At 45.1% G+C, this 21,973-nt stretch overlaps 1 protein-coding gene across 3 annotated transcripts; it reads right to left on the reverse strand.

Annotated features, from left to right (window-relative positions):
- Positions 1–1,012: 1,012 nt before the first annotated feature.
- On the reverse strand, positions 1,013–21,580 carry LOC101028796 (uncharacterized). 3 transcript variants are annotated; one of them, XM_003941757.3, is made up of 4 exons: positions 21,448–21,580; positions 5,780–5,906; positions 5,513–5,573; positions 1,013–4,933 (listed from the first exon to the last, which is right to left on the reverse strand). In XM_003941757.3, exons 1-4 carry the CDS (start codon positions 21,448–21,450, stop codon positions 3,514–3,516), a joined length of 1,611 nt encoding a protein of 536 aa, XP_003941806.1. In that variant the 5' UTR covers positions 21,451–21,580; the 3' UTR covers positions 1,013–3,513. The 3 variants fall into 3 exon arrangements, with proteins under 3 accessions (XP_003941806.1, XP_074240682.1, XP_074240681.1); XM_074384581.1 differs by lacking the exon at positions 5,780–5,906 and having other exon boundaries at positions 21,448–21,528; XM_074384580.1 differs by lacking the exon at positions 21,448–21,580 and having other exon boundaries at positions 5,780–7,082.
- Between the last annotated feature and the right edge of the window lie 393 nt (positions 21,581–21,973).

Genomic DNA, 21,973 nt, shown 5'->3' on the forward strand with positions numbered 1-21,973 from the left:
ATATGAAGCTTGTAAGAACATCTATGGAAATCTATAACTTTGAGAACATGGAGGTGAAGTAGCTGGTGGTGGTTTAGAGGATACTGTTTTTTTTTTTTTTTTTTTTTTTTGCGGTGGGGGACAGGGTCTTGGTCTGCACTCTGTCACCAGGCTGGTGTGCAGTGGCGCAATCTCAGCTCACTGCAACCTTCACCTACCTGGCTCAAGCGATTTTCCTGCCTCAGCTAGGACTATAGGCATGTGCCACCATGCCCAGCTAATTTTTATATTTTTAATAGAGACAGGGTTTCATCATATTGGTCAGGCTGGTCTCGGACTCCTGACCTCAGGTGATCAGCCTGCCTCAGCCTCTCAAAGTGTTGGAATTACAGGCGTGAGCCACCGCACATGGCTAAGGATACTCCTGATTGGCAGCGCAGATAATCAGAAAGATTAATACGGGCTGTTTGGACAGGTCTAGATGAGCATGTCCAAACAGCCTGTATTAATCTTTCTCCCCATATGATGCCTCCAAAATCTGACTAATGCCTTCACTTCTGCATTCTAACCTTCCAGAAATAAAGGCCATTGATGCAGTCTACATGTAACCATAAAAGAAAGAAATTTTGGGCCAGGTACAGTGTCTTATGCCTATAATCCCAGTGCTGTGAGAGGCTGAGGCTAGAGCATCACTTGAGGCCAGGAGTTTGAGACCAGTCTGGGCAACATAGCAAGATACCATCCTATAAAAAAAATAAAAATAAAAAAACAAAAACATTAGCTGGGCTTGGTGGCACATACCTATAGTTCCAGTCACTTGGGAGGCAGAGGTCAGAAGACCACCTGAGCTCGGGAGTCTGAGGTTACAGTGAGCTACAATCATGCCACTGCACTCCAGCATAGGTGACAGAGTGAGACCCTATTTCAGAAAGAAAGAAAGAAAAAAAGCAAAGTGAGAAAGAAAAGAAGAAATAAATGAAGTCTGAAAGGTTTAGTTCCCATTACCCAGACTGACATGACACAATCCATGAAAGGCATCTCCCATTCTAGATTTTATTATCCCATCATAGCTCTCTCCTTATCCCAAATCAATTACACAAAGAGCAGCCAGAATAAATAACAAAGAGTAAAGAGCAACAGGTTAAAATAATAATGAACATGAGACTACAGTCTGTAATACACTTTACACTTAGAATTAATACCAACTCTTTTTTTTTTTTTTTTTTTTTTGAGACGGAGTTTCGCTCTTGTTACCCAGGCTGGAGTGCAATGGCGCGATCTCGGCTCACCGCAACCTCCACCTCCTGGGCTCAGGAAATTCTCCTGCCTCAGCCTCCTGAGTAGCTGGGATTACAGGCATACACCACCATGCCCAGCTAATTTTTTGTATTTTTAGTAGAGACGGGGTTTCACCGTGTTGACCAGGACGGTCTCGATCTCTTGACCTCGTGATCCACCTGCCTCGGCCTCCCAAAGTGCTGGGATTACAGGCTTGAGCCACCGTGCCTGGCCAATACCAACTCTTTAATAACAAGGAAAATTAAATACTTTGAGCCAAAAAGAAAAAAATGGGCCAGGTGTGGTGGCTCACACCTGTAATCTCAGCACTTTAGGAGGCTGAGGCGGGTAGATCACTTGAGGTCAGGAGTTTCAGATCAGCCTGGCCAACATGGTGAAACCCATCTCTACTAAAAATATAAAAAAATAGGTCAGGTGTGGCGGCACATGCCCGTAGTCTCAGCTACTTGGTAGGCTGAGGTGGGAGAGTCATTTGAACCCACAAGGCAGAGGTTGCAGTGAGCCGAGATCATGCCACTGTAGTCCAGCTTGGGTAACAGAGCATAGAGACCCTGTCTCAAAAAAAAAAAAAAAGAGGCCGGGCGCGGTGGCTCAAGCCTGTAATCCCAGCACTTTGGGAGGCCGAGGTGGGTGGATCACGAGGTCGAGAGATCGAGACCATCCTGGTCAACACGGCGAAACCCCATCTCTACTAAAAATACAAAAATTAGCTGGGCATGGTGGCGCGTGCCTGTAATCCCAGCTACTCAGGAGGCTGAGGCAGGAGAATTGCCTGAGCCCAGGAGGCGGAGGTTGCGGTGAGCCGAGATCGCGCCATTGCACTCCAGCCTGGGTAACGAGAGCGAAACTCCGTCTCAAAAAAAAAAAAAAAAAAAAAAAAAAAGAAGAAAGAAAAAAAAAAAGGAGTTGTTCTAATAAATATGATGGAATATATATAATGTGAGAAGGAAATGAGGAACCTGCTAAATGAAGCAAGTAGGTTCTTACCAACATTTATCAAGACTTATTTTTCAATGGTCCTCAATCACAGAACAATTAAGCAACCATATACAATTTAACATACTCAAATATGAGAAACACATTTAAATCTTCATTGGATTAAACACAGTTCAAAATGGAAAGACAAATATTTTATTTACTGACCTAAAACAATGCTACCTATGAAATTCATGCACTATTGCTTTAAAATTACTTACGGGATTTTATCAATTTAACATTTCTTTGTGAGATTAAGCATTTGAAACCATAGTCCAGGGAATTATTTTAAATATGAGCCACTAACAAAATATACATATAACGTCTACATTTCCATCAGGTTATATATTTTCTGGAGACTACATGACCTGCTATGCATGAGGCTTTTTGAAGTATTTACATTTATAGGATTTTGCTACATTAGAAGTTTTCAAATGACTTTTTTTTTTTTTTTTTTTTTTGAGATGAGGTCTTGCTATGTTGTGCACACTGGTCTCAAATTCCTGACCTCAAGTAATCCTCCTGCCTCAGCCTCCCAAAGTGCTGGGATTACAGGTGTAAACCACCACACCCAGCCAGAGTTGAAGTCTATTCAAATTCAATACCTCAACTAGTGAGGCCCTGCTGGGAAATGACACCCAGCATTTCCTGTTTGCTAGACAAGTACTTTAACCCACAAAGCCACAGAGCCCTCAAATGACTTTACAAGTGTATTATAAAGGAAAACCTTCCTTGTGGTTTTCATATTTATAGTATTAGGATCCAGGGTACATTCTTACATGTTGCTGAAAACATGTGGGCTGACTAAAAACGTTTGAACACTGCTTATATTCAAGAGCTTTCTCTCTTCTATGTGTTCTTTACTGGCTTCAAATGGAAGTGAAATGACTAAAGGCTCTCCCACACTCTTTACATGTACCAGGGTTCTCTCCACTATGCATTCATATGTGTCACAGGATTGTGTGACGACAAAACCTTTCCCACACTCTTTACACAGGATTTCTCTCAAATATGGGTTCCTTTCAAAAAAGGATTTGTTCGGTTTTTCTCCATGATGAGTTCTTTCATGTATTTGAAAGGAACTAAAATGACTGAAGGCTTTCCCATGTTACTTACATTTATATGGCTTCTCTCCAGAATTATTTCTTTCATGTATTAAAAAAGGCACCAACAGCATTTCATGCTTTGCCACATCATTTACATTCACAGGGCTTCTCTTCAGTGTGAGTACTTTAATGTATCCGACATGAGTCTAGAACATTAAAGGCTTTCCCACATGGATTTATAAGGTGGTCCATCTTCAGCATGTGTTAACATGTGTCTCTGAAAGCTTGCACGGCAAGAATAGGCTTTCCCACATTCCTTACAATGATAGGGTTTCTGTCCAGTGTGAGTCCTTTCATGTAGTCGAAAGGAACTAGAAGATCTAAAGGCTTTACCACATCGCTTACATTCATAGGGTTTCTCACCAGTGTGAATCATTTCATGTGTTCGAAAGGAGTTGAGATAACTGAAGGCTTTCCCACATTGCTTACACTCATAGGGTTTCTCTCCAGTATGAGTTCTTTCATGTATTCGAATTGATGTGGAAGAAACGAAAGCTTTACCACAATGTTTACATATATAAGGTTTCTCTCCAGTGTGAGTTCTTTCATGTATTCGAAACGGACTCAGAGAATGAAAGGGTTTCCCACATACCTTACATTTGTAAGCTCCTTCCCCAGTATGCTTTATCATGTGTCTTCGCATACTTGGGATACAACTGAAGGCTTCCCCACATTCCTTACATTCGTAAGGTTTTTCCCCAGTGTGAGTCCTTTCATGTATTTGAAAGGTACTGGCAGATCTAAAGGCTTTACCACATTGTTTACATACGAAGGGTTTCTCACCAGTGTGAATTCTTTCATGTAGTCGAAGGGAGGGGAGATAGCTGAAGGCCTTCCCACACTGCTTACATTCATAAGGTTTCTCTCCAGTATGGGTTCTTTCATGAATTCGTAAGGTTGGGGAGCAACTGAAGGCTTTACCACATTGCTTACATTTAAAGGGTTTCTCTCCAGTGTGAATTCTTTCATGTACTTGAAATGAACTCAGAGAATGAAAGGGTTTCCCACATACCTTACATTTATAAGGTCCATCTCCAGTGTGCTTTATCATATGTCTTCGAACACTTGTGATACAAGTGAAGGCTTTTCCACATTCCTTACATTCATAGGGTTTCTCTCCAGTGTGACTTCTTTCATGTGTTCGAAATCTACTGGGATAATCAAAAGCTTTCCCACACACCTTACATTTATATGGTGTATAGCCACTGTGTGTGATTATGTGTCTTCTAATTCTTTTGAGAGAAAAGAAGGTTTTTCCACATTCCTTACAATCATAGAGTTTCTCTCCAGTGTGAATTATCTCATGTGTTCGAAAGGAGTGGTGAGAATTGAAGGGTTTCCAACGCTGATTACGTGTATCTGACTTCTCTCCATATTCCTGATATTCCTTTGGTTCACGTCCACTATGATCTCTGATGTGTCTATTAAGGGATGAGTGATCCATGCTGACTTCTCCATATACAATGCTTTCACATAGTTTCACTCCAGGAATTTTCTTGCTCAGATTATGATTTGCAAACTGGCTAAAAATTCCTCCATCTTTACTTTGATAGAGCCTTTCTACCATATGACGTCTGTGAAAAATGAGAAGGAAATGACTAGGGATTTTTGTTATCTGTTTTATATTAATAGCTATTAAACTTGCATTTTTCACATTCGCAGGGAAAGTGTAGACTTGATGCCAAGTTTGATTTATTTGAGTATGAATGGATTCAATGCTCTGGGCTAGAGTGCAATGGCACAATCTCAGCTCACTACAACCTCCGCCTCCCAGGTTCAAGCAATTCTCCTGCTGCAGCCTCCCGAGTAGCTGGGATTATTGGCACCCACCACCATGAGCGGCTAATTTTTTGTATTTTTAGTAGAGACAGGGTTTCACTATGTTGGCCAGGCTTGTCTTGAACTCCTGATCTCATAATCTGCCTGCCTCAGCCTCCCAAAGTGCTGAGATTACAGACTTGAGCCACTGCACCCAGCCATGCTTTTACAAAAACTAAACATCTGTTTACTCTCAAGAATATGTATTTGGGGAAAATATTCTAAAAATAAATAAATTTGAAGCTTGGCTTATCAGTTGTGTTTACCTGGTTTTAAAATTTCATAACATGCTAAGATACTTTCAAGTGAATTTGTTGTCTCTAAGGACAAATTACCTTAGGTTTCTCCCTTGGTGTTTGTAGTGATCTTTAATGTTCTGGTCCTTCCATTTCTTCCCTAAAACAGAGACCCAGAAAAATTCTGAATTAGTACAAAATTATAGAAAAATTATTATTCTAGGTTCATGTTGCCCTGCCCTGTGACTATGCATATTTTAGCCCCCTAAGTATTCTCCCTCCATGATGCAAACCATGTAACAGCGTCAATGCACAGGAAACACTTCTTCTCTAATCGACTAAATGATGGAAGTATATAATCCTTACCTATAGAGGCCAGATTCCTCATGGTTTCCCACATAACATCTCTGTAGAGATTCTTCTGGGAAGGATCCAGCAAAGCCCACTCCTCCTGGGTGAAGTTCACATCTATATCCTCAAACGCCACCAAGTCCTGAAAATCCCACATATGTGGAGAGAATGGGTGAGACTGACAGGGCTGGGGATCTATACTTAATTCCTAAGAAGCTCACATGCTTCAGGAGTCTCCAAACATTAACTCCACTGTTAAGTCAACATACTCACTTCCTTCCAACACAGCAATTCTTACACTAGTACTGAAATAATGTGTAGAGCAATAGCATAGTCTCATCATCTTTCTTGGTGATGGTTCCAAGGAGTAATATGTGCTGCTTGAGTCACATCTAATGTCTGCCCGTACAGTGGACCTGGAGAACCTGTCATAACAAAGTCCTACCACCTAGTGTGCAGAAGAGTTTATATTAGCATTCCTGAGAACGCTAACCCTTAAAAAAAGGCTCCTCACTCCTCACAGTGTTCATCTGAGGTAGGAGACCAGCAGGACTTATTTTCTGATTACAACCCTACTGGCTAAAACAGGATCTGGCAGAAGAAGGGTAAAGTGAATAAAGTGGCCAAAACCAGATGTCAAGGACTGCGATCTCTAGCGGCTCTCACTGCTCATTAGCATAAAACACTCCCACCAATGCCAAAACCATTTACAAATACCATAGCAATGACCTGAAAGTTATCACCTCTTCCCTGGAAAGTTTTAAATAACACGCTCCTTAATTCACATATAATTGAAAGTGGGTACAAATACAGTTACCAAGAGCCCATATGTTGCTGACTCTGGGTGTACTGCCTATGAATCAGCACTGATCCACAAAGACCAGCACTGTTAAATAAAAGACTGCTGTCTGGCCGGGCGCGGTGGCTCACGAGGTCAAGAGATCGAGACCATCCTGGTCAACATGGTGAAACCCCGCCTCTACTAAAAATACAAAAATTGGCCGGGCGCGGTGGCTCAAGCCTGTAATCCCAGCACTTTGGGAGGCCGAGGCGGGTGGATCACGAGGTCGAGAGATCGAGACCATCCTGGTCAACATGGTAAAACCCCGTCTCTACTAAAAATACAAAAAAAATTAGCTGGGCATGGTGGCTCATGCCTGTAATCCCAGCTACTCAGGAGGCTGAGGCAGGAGAATTGCCTGAACCCAGGAGGCGGAGGATGTGGTGAGCCAAGATTGCGCCATTGCACTCCAGCCTGGGTAACAAGAGCGAAACTCTGTCTCAAAAAAAAAAAAAAAAAAAAAAAAACACAAAAATTAGCTGGGCATGGTGGCACACACCTGTAGTCCCAGCTACTCGGGAGGCTGAGGCAGGAGAATTGCTTGAACCCATGAGACAGAGGTTGCGGTGAGCCGAGATCGCGCCATTGCACTCCAGCCTGGGTAACAAGAGCGAAACTCAGTCTCAAAAAAAAAAAAAAAAAAAAAAGGGCCGGGCGCGGTGGCTCAAGCCTGTAATCCCAGCACTTTGGGAGGCCGAGGCGGGTGGATCACAAGGTCAAGAGATCGAGACCATCTTGGTCAACATGGTGAAACCCCGTCTCTACTAAAAATACAAAAAAAATAGCTGGGCATGATGGTGCGTGCCTGTAATCCCAGCTACTCAGGAGGCTGAGGCAGGAGAATTGCCTGAACCCAGGAGGCGGAGGTTGCGGTGAGCCGAGATCGCGCCATTGCACTCCAGCCTGGGTAACAAGAGCGAAACACCGTCTCAAAAAAAAAAAAAAAAAAAAAAAAGACTGCTGTCTAACACTACCAGCCTGCCCCTGAATTTTTCCCTGGGCAAAGCCAGAAACCATCTGGGATATACCCCAATTTTAGGGCACACCTGTCCTGTATCACAGCCATTGCTACTATCTGGGAAAAGGATTTGGGGAAGGAGCCCAATCACCTATATAAGAGTAGCTTGGTGCCTAAACTGTTTATGGAAAAAAGATGAAAATTTCTGGTCTGTCTTCCATCTGAGAGTTTGGGATTTTGTTACAGGTGCAACACATGGTGCCTACCTGATGAGCCACCAAAAACACTCTAGGAAGTATTTTACATGTGTTCTCACAACTGTTTACTTGGAAAATTAAGCCCATCTTCTGTTATTACACTAAGAGAAAGTACTCTCAAGCTCGTATCTATCCTGCAGATTAAATATAATGAAGTACTAAACGAGACTAATGAAGGATTTTTTACCATCTTAATGGCGATTTTTTTTTTTAAGACAGTTTCGCTCTTGTTGCCCAGGCTAAAGTGCAATGGCACAATCTTGGCTCACTACAACCTCCGCCTCCCAGGTTCAAGCAATTCTCCTGCCTTAGCCTCCTGAGAAGCTGGGATTATAGGCATGCACCACCATGCCTGCCTGATTTTGTATTTTTAGTAGAGACAGTGTTTCTCCATGTTGGTCAGGTGGGTCTCGAACTCCTGTCCTCAGGTGACCCCCAAGCCTCAGCCTCCCAAACTGCTGGGATTACAGGTGTGAGCCACCATGCTTGGCCTTTTTTTTTTTTTATATGGAGTCTTGCTCTGTCACCCAGGCTGGAGTGCAGTGGCACATTTCAAGCAATTCTCCTGCCTCAACCTCTTAAAGAGCTGGAAGTACAGGCATACGCCACCACGCCTGGCTCATTTCTGTATTTTTAGTAGAGATGGGGTTTCACCATGTTGGCCAGTCTGATCTCGAACTCCTTATCTCAAGTAATCTGCCTGCCTTGACCTCCCAAACTGCTGGGATTACAGGCATGAGCCACCCCACCCAGCCTGGTGAATCTTCACTAAATTGGTGAATAAATTAGTGAATTCACCAATTTATCTACCGTACTTTCTCTTCAAAATGTATTCAGTGGCCGGGTGACCTAGATCACACCTGTAATTTCATCACATTGGGAGGCTGACACAGAAAGATTGTTTGAGCCCAGAAGTTCGAGACCAGTTTTGGCAACACAGTGAGAACCTCCGTCTCTACAAAAAGTTTTAAAAATTAGCCAGCAGTGGTGGCACATGCCTGTAGTCCCAGCTACTCAGGAGGCTGAGGTAGGACTGCTTGAGCCCAGGAGTATGAGAATGCAGCAAGGTAGAACGGTGCCATTGCATTCCAACTTGGGCAAAAGAGGGAGACCCTGTCTCAAAATAAATATATACATACATATATACATATTCAGTTATCTTAAGCCATAATGAAGAGTGATCCTCCCTATTTCTCTGAGATTCTTTCTCTGTAGCCTTCTCAAGCCTAGATTCTAGGATTGTTTGAAATTTAAAAAAAAGGCTGGATGCAGTAGCTCACACCTATAATTCCAGCACTTTGGGAGGCCAAGGTGGGAGGATCGCTTGAGCTCAGGAGTTTGAGACCAGCCTGGGAAACATGGTCAAACGCTATCTCTACAAAAAATTAGCCAGTCATGGTGGCCTGCACCTATGGTCCCAGCTACTCAGGAGGCTGAGATGGAAGGACCGCTTGATTCAGGGAGGTAGAGATTGCAGTGAGCCATGATTATGCCACTGAAGTCCAGCCTGGGTGACAGAGCCAGACTGTATCTCAACCACAACAAATAAAATCACAAAAAAGAACAGACTTGAGAAATTTACTGCATATATGCTCTCGGGGGAACAGTAAATACAATTTTTTTTTTTTTTGAGACGGAGTCTCACTCTGTCACCAGCTGGAGTGCAGTAGTGCAATCTCAGCTCACTACAACCTCTGCCTCCTGGATTCAAGCAATTCTTGTGCCTCAGCCTCCCGAGTAGCTGGAATTATAGGCATGCACCACCACACCCAGCTAATTTTTGTATTTTTGTAGAGATGGGTTTCACCTTGTTGGCCAGGATGGTCTCCATCTCCTGACCTTGTGATCCATCTGCCTTGGCTTCCCAAAGTGCTGGGATTACAGGCGTGAGCCACCATGCCCAGATGTAAATACAAATTTTTAACAAATATTAGGGTAGAAATTTATTTTTCTGAGACCTACCTCTCATCTCTTTGGAAATATTTTAGCCTATCTTTCAAGCTCTAATGGTAAAATACATTTCACATGATGAAGTAAGTCAACAAATCTTCTTAAGGTAACAAAACCAGGGAAGGGCCCAGCTGACCTGGAACACAGACAAATCTGACTTAACTGCCCAGTCAGGTCATCCTATCACATGGGACATCTCCCCAATCCCCATCTTGTCACTGAAATGTTGCTCACTGACCCTTCCCAGAGACAGTGGATGGTGCTGCCACCCACTCCCAGGCCGAAGTGCATTTTGCCTGTCTAGTTCTTGTATCACCTGGGTTTCCTTGATTCTTAGGATCATTTTTCTCCCTTCAAGTACTCTGGGAGAATCCACAGGGCAAGAATCATTTTCTGTCTTTCCCTTCAATATCGCCATCCAATTAGATGACCACCAACATAACTCCAGAGAATGGAAACTGGGGCTTGGGAAAAACAAGCTGAGTGTCCCAAGGGGTGAGCTTTTCAGATGAAGGGTATACCATGTCACTACTTCCAGTCCCAAGGCATCCAGCAGCTCCCCTGAGGGGCTGCATGGGCTGATGCTCACTAGACCCTGCAAGAGACATGAAAGCTATGGGATTCTTGGGGAAGCCCCAGTCAGTTCTGAACCCCAGGACCAGGAAGAGAAAGGGTAAGCTGAGGAAAATCAACCCTGCAAAGTTTCCAAAGAGGAACCTGAACACAAAGGCATTCTGATAAGGTTTCACACTTAGGGAAGATAAAGGAGGAGAGACACAAAGGTTTTTCACAGTGGAGTTTAAGGTGGTTATTCACTGCTTACCTCTCAGGTGAAAAGGTCACAAACATAAAAAAAGAAATCTTTATAAAAGAGTCATCCACTGCTTTGTGCAAAAATGATAAAATATGACATCTGTCTCTAATGTAGAACAAAGGACAAATAGTTGGCTGGGTGTGGTGGCTCACACCTGTAATTCCAGCACTTTGGGAGGACAATGTAAGTGGATGACTTGAGGTGAAGAGTTCTAGATTAGCCTGGCCAACATGGTGAGACCCCGTCTCTACTAAAAATACAAAAAAAGTTAGCTGGGCGGCCGGGCACGGTGGCTCAAGCCTGTAATCCCAGCACTTTGGGAGGCTGAGGCGGGTGAATCATGAGGTCAAGAGATCGAGACCATCCTGGTCAACATGGTGAAACCCTGTCTCTACTAAAAATACAAAAAATTAGTTGGTCATGGTGGCACGTGCCTATAATCCCAGCTACTCAGGAGGCTGAGGCAGGAAAATTGCCTGAATCCAGGAGGCAGAGGTTACGGTGAGCTGAGATCGCACCATTGCACTTCAGCCTGGGTAACAAGAGCGAAACACCGTCTCAAAACAAAACAAAACAAAACAAAACAGAAAACAAAACAAAAAAAATTATGTACAGGCCAGGCATGGTGGCTCACGCCTGTAATCCCAGCACTTTGGGAGGCCGAGGCAGGTGGATCACGAGGTCAAGAGATCGAGACCATCCTGGTCAACATGGTGAAACCCAGTCTCTACTAAAAAGACAAAAAACTAGCTGGGCATGGTGGTGCGTGCCTGTAATCCCAGCTACTCAGGAGGCTGAGGCAGGAGAATTGCCTGAACCCAGGAGGCGGAGGTTGCGGTGAGCCGAGATCGCACCATTGCACTCCAGCCTGGGTAACAAGAGCGAAACTCAGTCTCAAAAAAAAAAAAAAAAAAAAGTTAGCTGGGCATGGTGGCAGGTTGCAGTGAGCTGAGATTGTACCACTACACTCCAGCCTGGGTGAGAGTGAGACTTCACCTCAAAAAAAAAAAAAAAAAAAAAAAAAAAAGTTAAATAATACTATGCATTCGAGAACAGAGGTTGGTGCTTGGGACTGCAGAAATGATACCTACAATTTAGGAGTTTGCTGCCAGATCAAGGAAAGGGGTGGGGGTGAATTTGATACCACGTTTCCCACACATTTGGGCAACGCAGATAACAGACTCAGATGCAGACGGCAGGGAGGCCTAGGCCCCTGTAGCCACATCAGACCCTAGGCCCCTGCACACTTGCCATTTCCCACACTCGCCATTTCCCAGCTTCTGGGGTCTCCTGGGTCCTCCCTTTGGCTGCCACGGCCAGTGCAGAGCACAGTGCTGGGGTGTGGAGCCAGGAGACAGAAGAGAAAGGTAGTGCAGCCTGCGCAAGAAAAGAAAATTCACCACAAGCTCCTACAGGGTTGGGTAAGGTTGGGGATGGACAGAGCTCCAGAGAGCGTCCGATTGGACAATAAGTAGGATGCCATCCTGGCATCCCTAACTGGATATGACTTCAGGCTCTGTCCCCTGTGGCTTGAGGAGCAGAACACATTAAGATGTTTCAACGGGGACCAGATACAGTTCTAGCACACACCATCAGCAGTGGTGCACCTTCCTCCAGGTTCCAGATAACCATGTCCAAAGTCAAGATCATATGTTACACGCACTACAACTTTTAACCAATGCAAAAATGACAATAAGCCATACCTGTCTCTTTATGGGGAATCATTATTGTCAACCCCAAAAAGGCAGGACTGTCTATATGACTACACGCTATCTACATCCACACTTAAGCAGTTCCTGAAATGGTGCTGAAGATTAGTATTAGAGGTGGAAATATAAATGATCGATGGTGATGTTTCTTCACTCACTGATGTCCCTACCCTCTACAAAGAACACAACATACACACCCTCAGCTTCCATATTACCTCATGCCATCATTTACTTTCCTTCAAAGTGCTTATTTCCTTCTTAGAAATCAGTCTTACCATTTTCTCAATCCTCCTTTCTCCCAAAAATATAAGCACCAGGATTTCAAGAATTTATTCGGCCGGGCGCGGTGGCTCAAGCCTGTAATCCCAGCACTTCAGGAGGCCGAGGCGGGTGGATCACGAGGTCAAGAGATCGAGACCATCCTGGTCAACATAGTGAAACCCCGTCTCTACTAAAAATACAAAAAACACCTAGCTGGGCGTGGTGGCGCGTGCCTGTAATCCCAGCTACTCAGGAGGCTGAGGCAGGAGAATTGCCTGAACCCAGGAGGCGGAGGTTGCGGTGAGCCAAGATCGCGCCATTGCACTCCAGCCTGGGTAACAAGAGCGAAACTCTGTCTCAAAAAAAAAAAAAAAAAAAAAAAAAGGAGTACCCCTCCCCACTCTTGATAATAGTACATGCAGGAGGCAGCCAAAAAAGTAAACAAACAAACAAAAATTTTAGAGAGTACATCAAAATGTAGAATGGAGTGAAAAGATAAATCACTTCCTGTAACAAAGTATTAGCAATCCCTACAAATGAAAAAGAATTGGTATACAGAGTATGTTAAAAAAAAATTAAAAAGGGGCCAGGCGCAGTGGCTCACACCTGTAATCCCACCACTTTGGGAGGCCGAGTCAGGCAGATCAAGAGGTCAAGAGATCGAGAACATCCTAGCCAACATGGCGAAACCCCCATCTCTACTAAAAATACAAAAATTAGCTGGGTATGGTAGCGTGCACCTTAGTCCCAGCTACTCAGGAGGCTGAGGCAAGAGAACTGCTTCAACCCAGGAGGCTGAGATTGCAGTGAGCTGAGTTTGTGCCACTGCACTCCAGCCTGGCGACAGAGCGAAACTATCTCAAAAAAAAAAAGAAAAAAAAAAAGGGAAGAAAGAAATGAAGCAATTAAACACAGAAATGACTTTAAGATGACACGATGACTGAAAATTATTTTACAGAAGATGAAGGGCCACACAGGAAAAATAAGGAAAACTATAAGGAGTAAATACACATGCACACATGGTCAGATGGCTAATCCATATACTCCATTGGTGTTCCCAAGTCAATTTGAATTTATCTATGGGCTACATCCCAGGGATTTTTTTCCCAATGTATAAAAAATTTACGAAGCATGGCTAGACACGGTGGCTCACATCTATAATACCAGTACTGAGCCCAAGCATTCAAGATCAGCTGGGCAATATGACAAGACCCCAACTCTATAAAAAATACAACCATTAGTCAGATGTGTGCCAGCTACTTGAGAGGGTGAGATGGCCTGGGAGGCCAAGGTTGCAGTGAGTTGTAATCGAGCCACTACACTTCAGTCTGGGCGATAGAGGAAGCCCTGCCTCAAAAAAAAAAAAAAAAAAAAAGAGAAATTTATGAAGCATTAGCACTTGAAGACAAAAATAACAATTACAATGGCAATAAATAAAATACTAACAACTCAAATCAAGCAGTGGAATGGTTAGTAAACTGAGTGACCCACAGCCTCAGACAGCAGCATGTATGCAACAGACTGAGGCAAAGAAACCACAAAAATTCCTTTTCAGTATAATATTAATGTTAATGTCAACTCACTGAAAACTGAAAAGTGGCAAAACTCTGACAAAGCAACAATAAAGCTATGAAGAATAACAGATGCAGCACACAGTGGCTCGCGCCTGTAATCCCAATACTTTGGGAGGCCGAGGTGGGCAGATTGCTTGGGCTCAGGAGTCAGAAAACAGCCTAGGCAGCATGGCAAAACCTCATCTGTACAAAAAATACAAAAATAAGCCAGGCCTGGGGGTGGACACCTGAAGTCCCAGAAAGATGAGGTGACAGGATGGCTTGAGCCAGAAAGGTAGAGGTTGCAGTGAGCCAAGACTGCCACTGCACTCCAGCCTGGGCAACAGAGCCAGACCTTGTCTCAAAAATATATAAATAATTTTTTAAAAATCAGAATCAGGACCTGGCACAACAGTTCACGCATGTAATCCTAGCATTTTGGGAGGCCGAGGTGGGTGGCTCACCTGAGGTCAGGAGTTTGAGACTAGCCTGACCAATGTGGCAAAACCCTGTCTCTACTGAAAAACACAAAAATAAGCTGGTGTGCTGGCGTGCACCTGTAGTCCCAGCTACTCGAGAGGCTCAGACAGGAGAATTGCTTGAACCCGGGAGGCAGAGGTTGTAGTGAGCCAAGATCATGCCACTGCACTCCAGCCTGGGCAACAGAGCCAGATTCTATCTCAGAAAAAAAAAAAAAAAAAAAAAGAGGCCAGGCACAGTGGCTCACGTCTGTAATCCTAGCCCTCTGGGAGGCCAAGGCAAGCGGATCACCTGAAGTCAGGAGTTCGAGACCAGCCTGACCAACATGGAGAAATCCAGTCTCTACTAAATATACAAAATCAGTTGGGTGAGGTGGCACATGCCTGTAATCCTAGCTATTCAGGAGATTGAGACAGGAGAATCACTTGAACCCAGAAGCCAGAGGTTGCAGTGAGCCAAGATCACGCCATTGCACTCCAGCCTGGGCAACAAGAGTGAGACTCTGTCTCAAAAAAAAAAAAAAATCAGAATCTGTACTATGGTCACCTCTAGGTACAGAAGGAGAGTGAAATCAGGGAGACAAACCACAAATGCCTAAGGCTTTTTATTTACTTTTACCCACATTGAGAAGTTTACTACACTCTCAATTTGGAGATGTAGCCCAGAGTGGCTCCTCCTAGGTGATGAGTGAGGAATAGCTGAGTAACTAGAAAACATAATCCTAGGAGCACTACTCACTCTACTGTCCTCTCCTCAGTGTGGAAATGCTCCCTCCTCCTGGGTCTCAATTCTCACCAGCAACCACTCACCCGGAGTCAATGTAAGGTTCTGACCTGTGATGTCATTTTTTCTGACAACAAATATCTGGAGACTGCTCAATATCAATTAACTCTTCAACACCAGCAGGGGATCCAGTAATTCAGTTCTGACATTACCTGGCATTAGCCCAGACCCTGCAAGTCCAGGGCTCACCCCAGAACACAGCCCCCACTGAAGATGCCAGTCACAAGCCCTAATGGGGGGAGGGGAGGCACTCTTAATTCTAACCAACTGCATATAAATCCAACAAACTCTTCTCACTTTCAATAATTTGCTAATACCCAAAACCTAAAATGCAATAAAAAAAAAATTTGCTAATACTACTCACAGAACTCAGCGAAACACAAGTTTACCAGTTTTGTTATAAAGGATGACCTCTGTAATCCCACCACTTTGAGAGGTTGAGGCGAGTAGATCACCTGAGATAAGGAATTCAAGACCAGCCTGGCCAAAGAGTAAAACCCCGTCTCTACTATAAATACAAAAAATAAAAATAGCCACTTATGGTGGCAGTTGCCTGTAATCCCAGCCACTCAGGAAGCTGAGGCAGGAGAATCGCTTGAACCTGGGAGGTGGAGGTTCGGGCAAGCCAAGATCGTGCCACTGCACTCCAGCCTGGTGACAGAGCAAGACTCGGTCTCAAAAAAACAAATAAAATAACTTGCATATTTAAAAAACTCAATATCCAGGTTCTCCCCCTTTATGGTTGTCAAAAAAAATGGGGCTTAGGCTGGGCATGGCTCATGCCTGTAATCCCAGCACTTTGGGAGACCGCGGTGAATGATCACCTGAGCTCTGGAGTTCGAGACCAGCCTGGGCAACATGGTGAAAGCCCATCTCTACTAAAAATGCAAAAAATCAGCTGAGTGTGGTGGTACACACCTGTAATCCCAGCTACTTGGGAGGCTTAGGCAGGAGAATCGCTTGAATCTGGGAGGTGGCAATTGCAGCGAGCTGAGATCATGCCACTGCACCCCAGCCTGGGTGACAGAGTGAGATTCTATCTCAAAAAAAAAAAAAAAAAAAAAAAAAGCCGGGCGTAGTGGCTCAAACCTGTAATCCCAGCACTTTGGGAGGCCGTGGCGGGTGGATCACAAGGTCAAGAGATCGAGACCATCCTGGTCAACATAGTGAAACCCCATCTCTACTAAAAATACAAAAAATTAGCTGGGCATGGTGGCGCGTGCCTGTAATCCCAGCTACTCAGGAGGCTGAGGCAGGAGAATTGCCTGAACCCAGGAGGTGGAGGTTGCGGTGAGCCGAGATTGAGCCATTGCACTCCAGCCTGGGTAACAAGAGCGAAATTCTGCCTTAAAAAAAAAAAAAAGAAAGAAAAGAAACAAAAAGGCAGGGGAATATCTTACAGTTCCAACTCTCTAATGATATGTTTGCTCTTTCTGGTTACCAGCACATCCAGAAGTTATCTAGGAGCTTCACCCTGAGTCACCTGATAGCATAAATTAAGCTAAGCTTGCTAGGAATATGAAAGACACTTGGGCTGGGCACGGTGGCTTACATTTGTACTCCCAGCACTTTGGGAGTCCGAGGTAGGCAGATCACCTCAGGTTAGGAGTTCGAGACCAGCCTGACCAATATGGAAAAACCTCGTCTCTACTAAACATACAAAATTAGCCAGGCATGGGGGCACATGCCTGTAATCCCAGATACTCAGGAGGCTCAGGCAGGAGAATAGCTTGAACCCAGGAGGCGGAGGTTGCAGTAAGTCAGGATCATAACATTGCACTCCAGCCTGGGCAACAAGAGCGAAACTCCAACTCAAAAAAAAAAAAAAAAAAAAAAAAAAAGACACTCTTATCACTCATGAAAATATAAGGATATTAGGATCTCTAATCGAAGAACTAGAGAGAAAGACCCAATATATTTTTATTCTATCACAGATCCAAAGAAACTCATTCATAAACCCTATCTCCAAAAGGCAAAAGCATCTAAGTCTGCCCCTCAGAGACTTTCCCAATTTATACGATTTATTCTACAGTTAAGCCAATTCTGTGGAAGCAAAATCTAACTGTTCATCATGTTGAGTTTTACTCAAGCCCTATAATCATAGAAATCACTGCCCTGTTAACCACTCAGTCCTTTTTCTGCAGAAGCAGACTCACGAAAAGATATCCTTCCCATTACTTTAAGGCTCTTTTCAAAAAATAACAAAGCCAGATAGTGACTACAAATGCCCATTCTTTTTTCTTTTCTTTTTTTTTGGGACAAAGTCTGGCAATATTGCCTAGGCTGGTCACAAACTGCTGAGCTCAAGCTAATCTCCCACCTCAGCCTCCCAAAGTGATAGGATTACAGGTGTGAGCCATCGAATCAGGCCTACAAATGCCCATTCTTTGCTTCATAAAACATTAGCTGAACAGTTTTGTCTTCACTGATCAGTAGGAACAAAACATTTGTTAACCAAACATTCCTCAAATTTCTCTCCTTCCTCCAGACCCTTATCTTTGACCCACTCTCAGCCTGAACAAATAGGCAATGCTTCCTAAGAACAGAATAACCTCAGAATAAAACATGCTCTGACCTAGGTCTGATTTTGCACCCTCCATCCTGCCTTCCTCCTCCTCCTCAACTTCCTTATAATCTTGTTTTCCAGGAGAATTGCTTGAACCCAGGAGGCAGAGGTGGCAGTGAGCCAAGATCGTGCCATTGCATTCCAGCCTGGACTCCATCTCAAAAAAAAAAAAAAAAAAAAAAAATAGTTGGGTGTGATGGCATGCCCCTGCAGTCCCAGCTATTCAGGAGTCTGAGGCAGGAGAATTGCTTGAACCCAGAAGGCGGAGGTTGCAGTGAGCCAAGATCTGGACACTGTGCTCCAGCCTGGCAACAGAGCGAGACTCCATCTCAAAAAAAAAAAGAATTTTTAAAAAGAAAAGAATTTTTAAAAAGAAAAGAATTTTTAAAAAGTAAAATATGAAGGCCGGGCGCGGTGGCTCAAGCCTGTAATCCCAGCACTTTGGGAGGCCGAGGCGGGTGGATCACAAGGTCGAGAGATCGAGACCATCCTGGCCAACATGGTGAAACCCTGTCTCTACTAAAAATACAAAAAATTAGCTGGGCATGGTGGCACGTGCCTGTAATCCCAGCTTCTCAGGAGGCTGAGGCAGGAGAATTGCTTGAACCCAGGAGGTGGAGGTTGCAGTGAGCCGAGATCGCGCCATTGCACTCCAGCCTGGGTAACAAGAGTGAAACTCCGTCTCAAAAAAAAAAAAAAAAAAAAAAAAAAGAGTAGAATATGAGACTAGATCATTCCTTTTCCCCTGAAATCCACCTCTTGGGAAATATATTATCTTCTCTATGAGGCTCTACTGATAAAACACAATTTGGACTAAGCGAAAAAACTCAAGCTGAACTTGTTGTTAAGGCAACAAACCCAGGGAGAAACAGTGCTGACCTGGAATACGGACATCCATTTGACTCCAGTGTCAGCAGGTCAGCAGTGGTCATCCTATCTATCAGGTGGGACATCCCTCTAACCCCATCATGCTCATGGAAGTGCCCTGTGACCACCTGCCCAGGAGACACTGCATTATGCCCCACTGTGTACCCGAAGTGCATTTTGTTTTTTTTTGTTTTTTGTTTTTCTTTGAGACGGAGTTTCGCTCTTGTTGCCCAGGCTGGAGTGCAATGGCGCGATCTCGGCTCACCGCAACCTCCGCCTCCTGGGTTCAGGCAATTCTCCTGCCTCAGCCTCCTGAGTAGCTGGGATTACAGGCATGTGCCACCATGCCCAGCTAATTTTTTGTATTTTTAGTAGAGACGGGGTTTCACCATGTTGACCAGGATGGTCTCGATCTCTCGACCTCGTGATCCACCCGCCTCGGCCTCCCAAAGTGCTGGGATTACAGGCGTGAGCCACCGCGCCCGGCCGAAGTGCATTTTGTTTCCCAGGTTCTTCCACCACCTTGCTGAGTTTTTCTCCCTTCACAAGGCTGAGAGAATCCAAAGGACAGGAATCATTTCCATCTTTTCCCTTGTCGACCTAAAAAGTCAAGGCTGAAGCACAAAATATGACCCAAAGTGTCTGAAAAACGGGGACAGGGAATGGGCTGATACAAAGCTGTCAAGAATTCTCACTGATTTACAGAAGTAACACTGATTAGTGCATGGCTATGCACTGTTAAGCTATAAGGTGTGGGCCGGGCGTGGTGGCTCAAGCCTGTAATCCCAGCACTTTGGGAGGCCGAGGCGGGTGTATCACGGGGTCGAGACCATCCTGGTCAGCATGGTGAAACCCCGTCTCTACTAAAAATACAAAAAAATTAGCTGGGCATGGTGGCGTGTGCTACTCAGGAGGCTGAGAGGCAGGAGAATTGCTTGAACCCAGGAGGCGGAGGTTGCGGTGAGCCGAGATCGCGCCATTGCACTCCAGCCTGGGTAACAAGAGCGAAACTCCGTCTCACAAACAAACAAACAAAAAAAGCTATAAGGTGTGGGTTCCAGGGTCCCGTGATGCATTAGTAAATTAATTATACCTACTTGTGGCAACAGCAGTTTCAAAAGATGAATTCATAGCTCCAGCGATTTAGAAGGTGATTGCTGTATCATTTGAATGTCTCTATGGGACCGTTCATTTACAAGGACCCACATTTCTCAGATGAAAATTAGTTTCTTGAGGCCAGGTGCAATGCCTCACGCCTGTAGTCCTAGTACTTGGGAGGCCAAGGCAGGTGGATCACTTGAGGTCAGGAGTTCCAGACCAGCCTGGCCAACATGGTGAGACCTCATACTAAAAATGCAAAAATTAGCTAGGAGTGTTAGTGCGAAACTGTGGTCCCAGCTACATGGGAGGCTGAAGCAGGAGAATCGCTTGAACCCAGGAGGCGGAGGCTGAGTGAGCCAAGATTGTGCCACTGCACTCCAGCTTGGGCAACAAGTGCGAAACTTCGGCTCAAAAAAAAAAAAAAAAGAAAAAGAAAAAGAAAAGAAAACCTTTTCTTTTCTCAGTCCTCAATACCAGCATCTGATTGGCTGACCATCAATGTGTCTCCAAAGAGTGAAAACTGGGGCTGAGGCAGGAAAAGCTGAGTGCCCCCAGAGGTTGGCTATTTAGAAGCAGCGTATGCTAGATTTCCCCTAGTCTCAGAACATTGCCCCAGCCTTCTATTTCAACTGTCCTCTGGGAGGAGTCACCCAAGAACCAATATTCACTGGACCGTCCAAGAGATTGGGCAGCTGTGGCAGCTCGAGTCAGCCCCAGGCAGTTTTGAAACGCAAAACCAGGAAAAAATAAATAGGAGGGCGCGATGAAGGCATACCACCCTGTAAAGATTCCCAAGGGGAACCTCAACTCAAAGACATTCTGATGAGGTGTCCGTGCCTAGGGAAGATAAAAGGAGGGGCACAAAGGTTTGTGGTTTTTTTTTTTTTTTTTTTTTTTAAGCGGAGTATCAAGACTACAAACAGAAAACATCTTTATGGAAGAGTAATCCATTGCTTTGTTGAAAAATAAACAATGAAACCACAATGTTTGAAAGGTAGAATAAAAGAGAAAAGGTTGCTAATGTTGTCGTGAATTGGAGGGAAGAGGTTGGCGTCTGGAAAAGCAAGAAGAGAACCGGAAAATTGGGGATTTACTGCAAGCCCTAGAAACAGCAAGCTGGGGGACGGGGTGAGGTTTTGGGACCCTGCATCCCATACTGTTAGTAAACTCAGGGGGAAAACAGGTGTCCTCTGGGAAGAGAAAAGAAACTGGGATCTCACACACTACAGCTCCTTCCACGTATAAGTCAGGATTTCCCCCACCCCATGACTCTCCCGTGGCCCCTATACAATCTGGGGAGACTCGGGGCTCCGGGGCCGGGGCCGCAGTCGCGGCACAGGGCGGAACACGACGCCGGGGGTCCCGGCTGCCGGTCCAGCCCCACCCTGCGGCCGAGGGGACCGAGGGCTAAGCTGCGCCAGAGGGACTCGGGTATGCAGACCCAGAGTCACCCGCGGGAAGGCCCGGGCCCCGCCACAGCCAGTTCCGGTCGTCCAATCAGCCCCTCCTCCCGGTCTCGGGACGCTGGAGCAGACACACTCACCATTTCCTGGCTCCCGGGTATCCCGGCTTCCTCCCTCCGGATCCCAAGGCCGGCACAGGGAACAGCGCCACACAGGGTGCAGTCGAGCCACTCCGGGCCTCTGGGACCGGCGAAGCGAAACCAAGTACGGAGGACGCGAGAAATGAAAATCCCGCGAGAAGGTTGAACGTCTGCAGCTGCGTCCCCGGCGGCGCGCCTGATTGGACCGATCGCAGAGCTCCGCCCCGGCGCCCCTGATTGGGTACTGCTTCGGGCTCTGCCCCTTGCATCTTGACAGATGTGAATGACAGGAGATGTGATACCCAGATGAGTGGAGCGGGAATGAGCGGGTCTCGGCCCCAGCCCTCAAATGCAGGGTGGGCTTCTTCCTCTCGTCCCCTTTACTGTACTTGGTTTGCGGGGGATGGGCAGATGGGAGATATTTGCATTTTAGCAGAACTTAATCCGGGTTTGCCAAAGGAGATACTTCCTGTACTCAATGGGTCATTTCTTTATTTACCTCTTGCATGATGAGTCACAGGTGTGC

The sequence above is a fragment of the Saimiri boliviensis genome, chromosome 14, assembly GCF_048565385.1.
Source record: "Saimiri boliviensis isolate mSaiBol1 chromosome 14, mSaiBol1.pri, whole genome shotgun sequence".
Lineage (NCBI taxonomy): Eukaryota > Metazoa > Chordata > Mammalia > Primates > Cebidae > Saimiri > Saimiri boliviensis.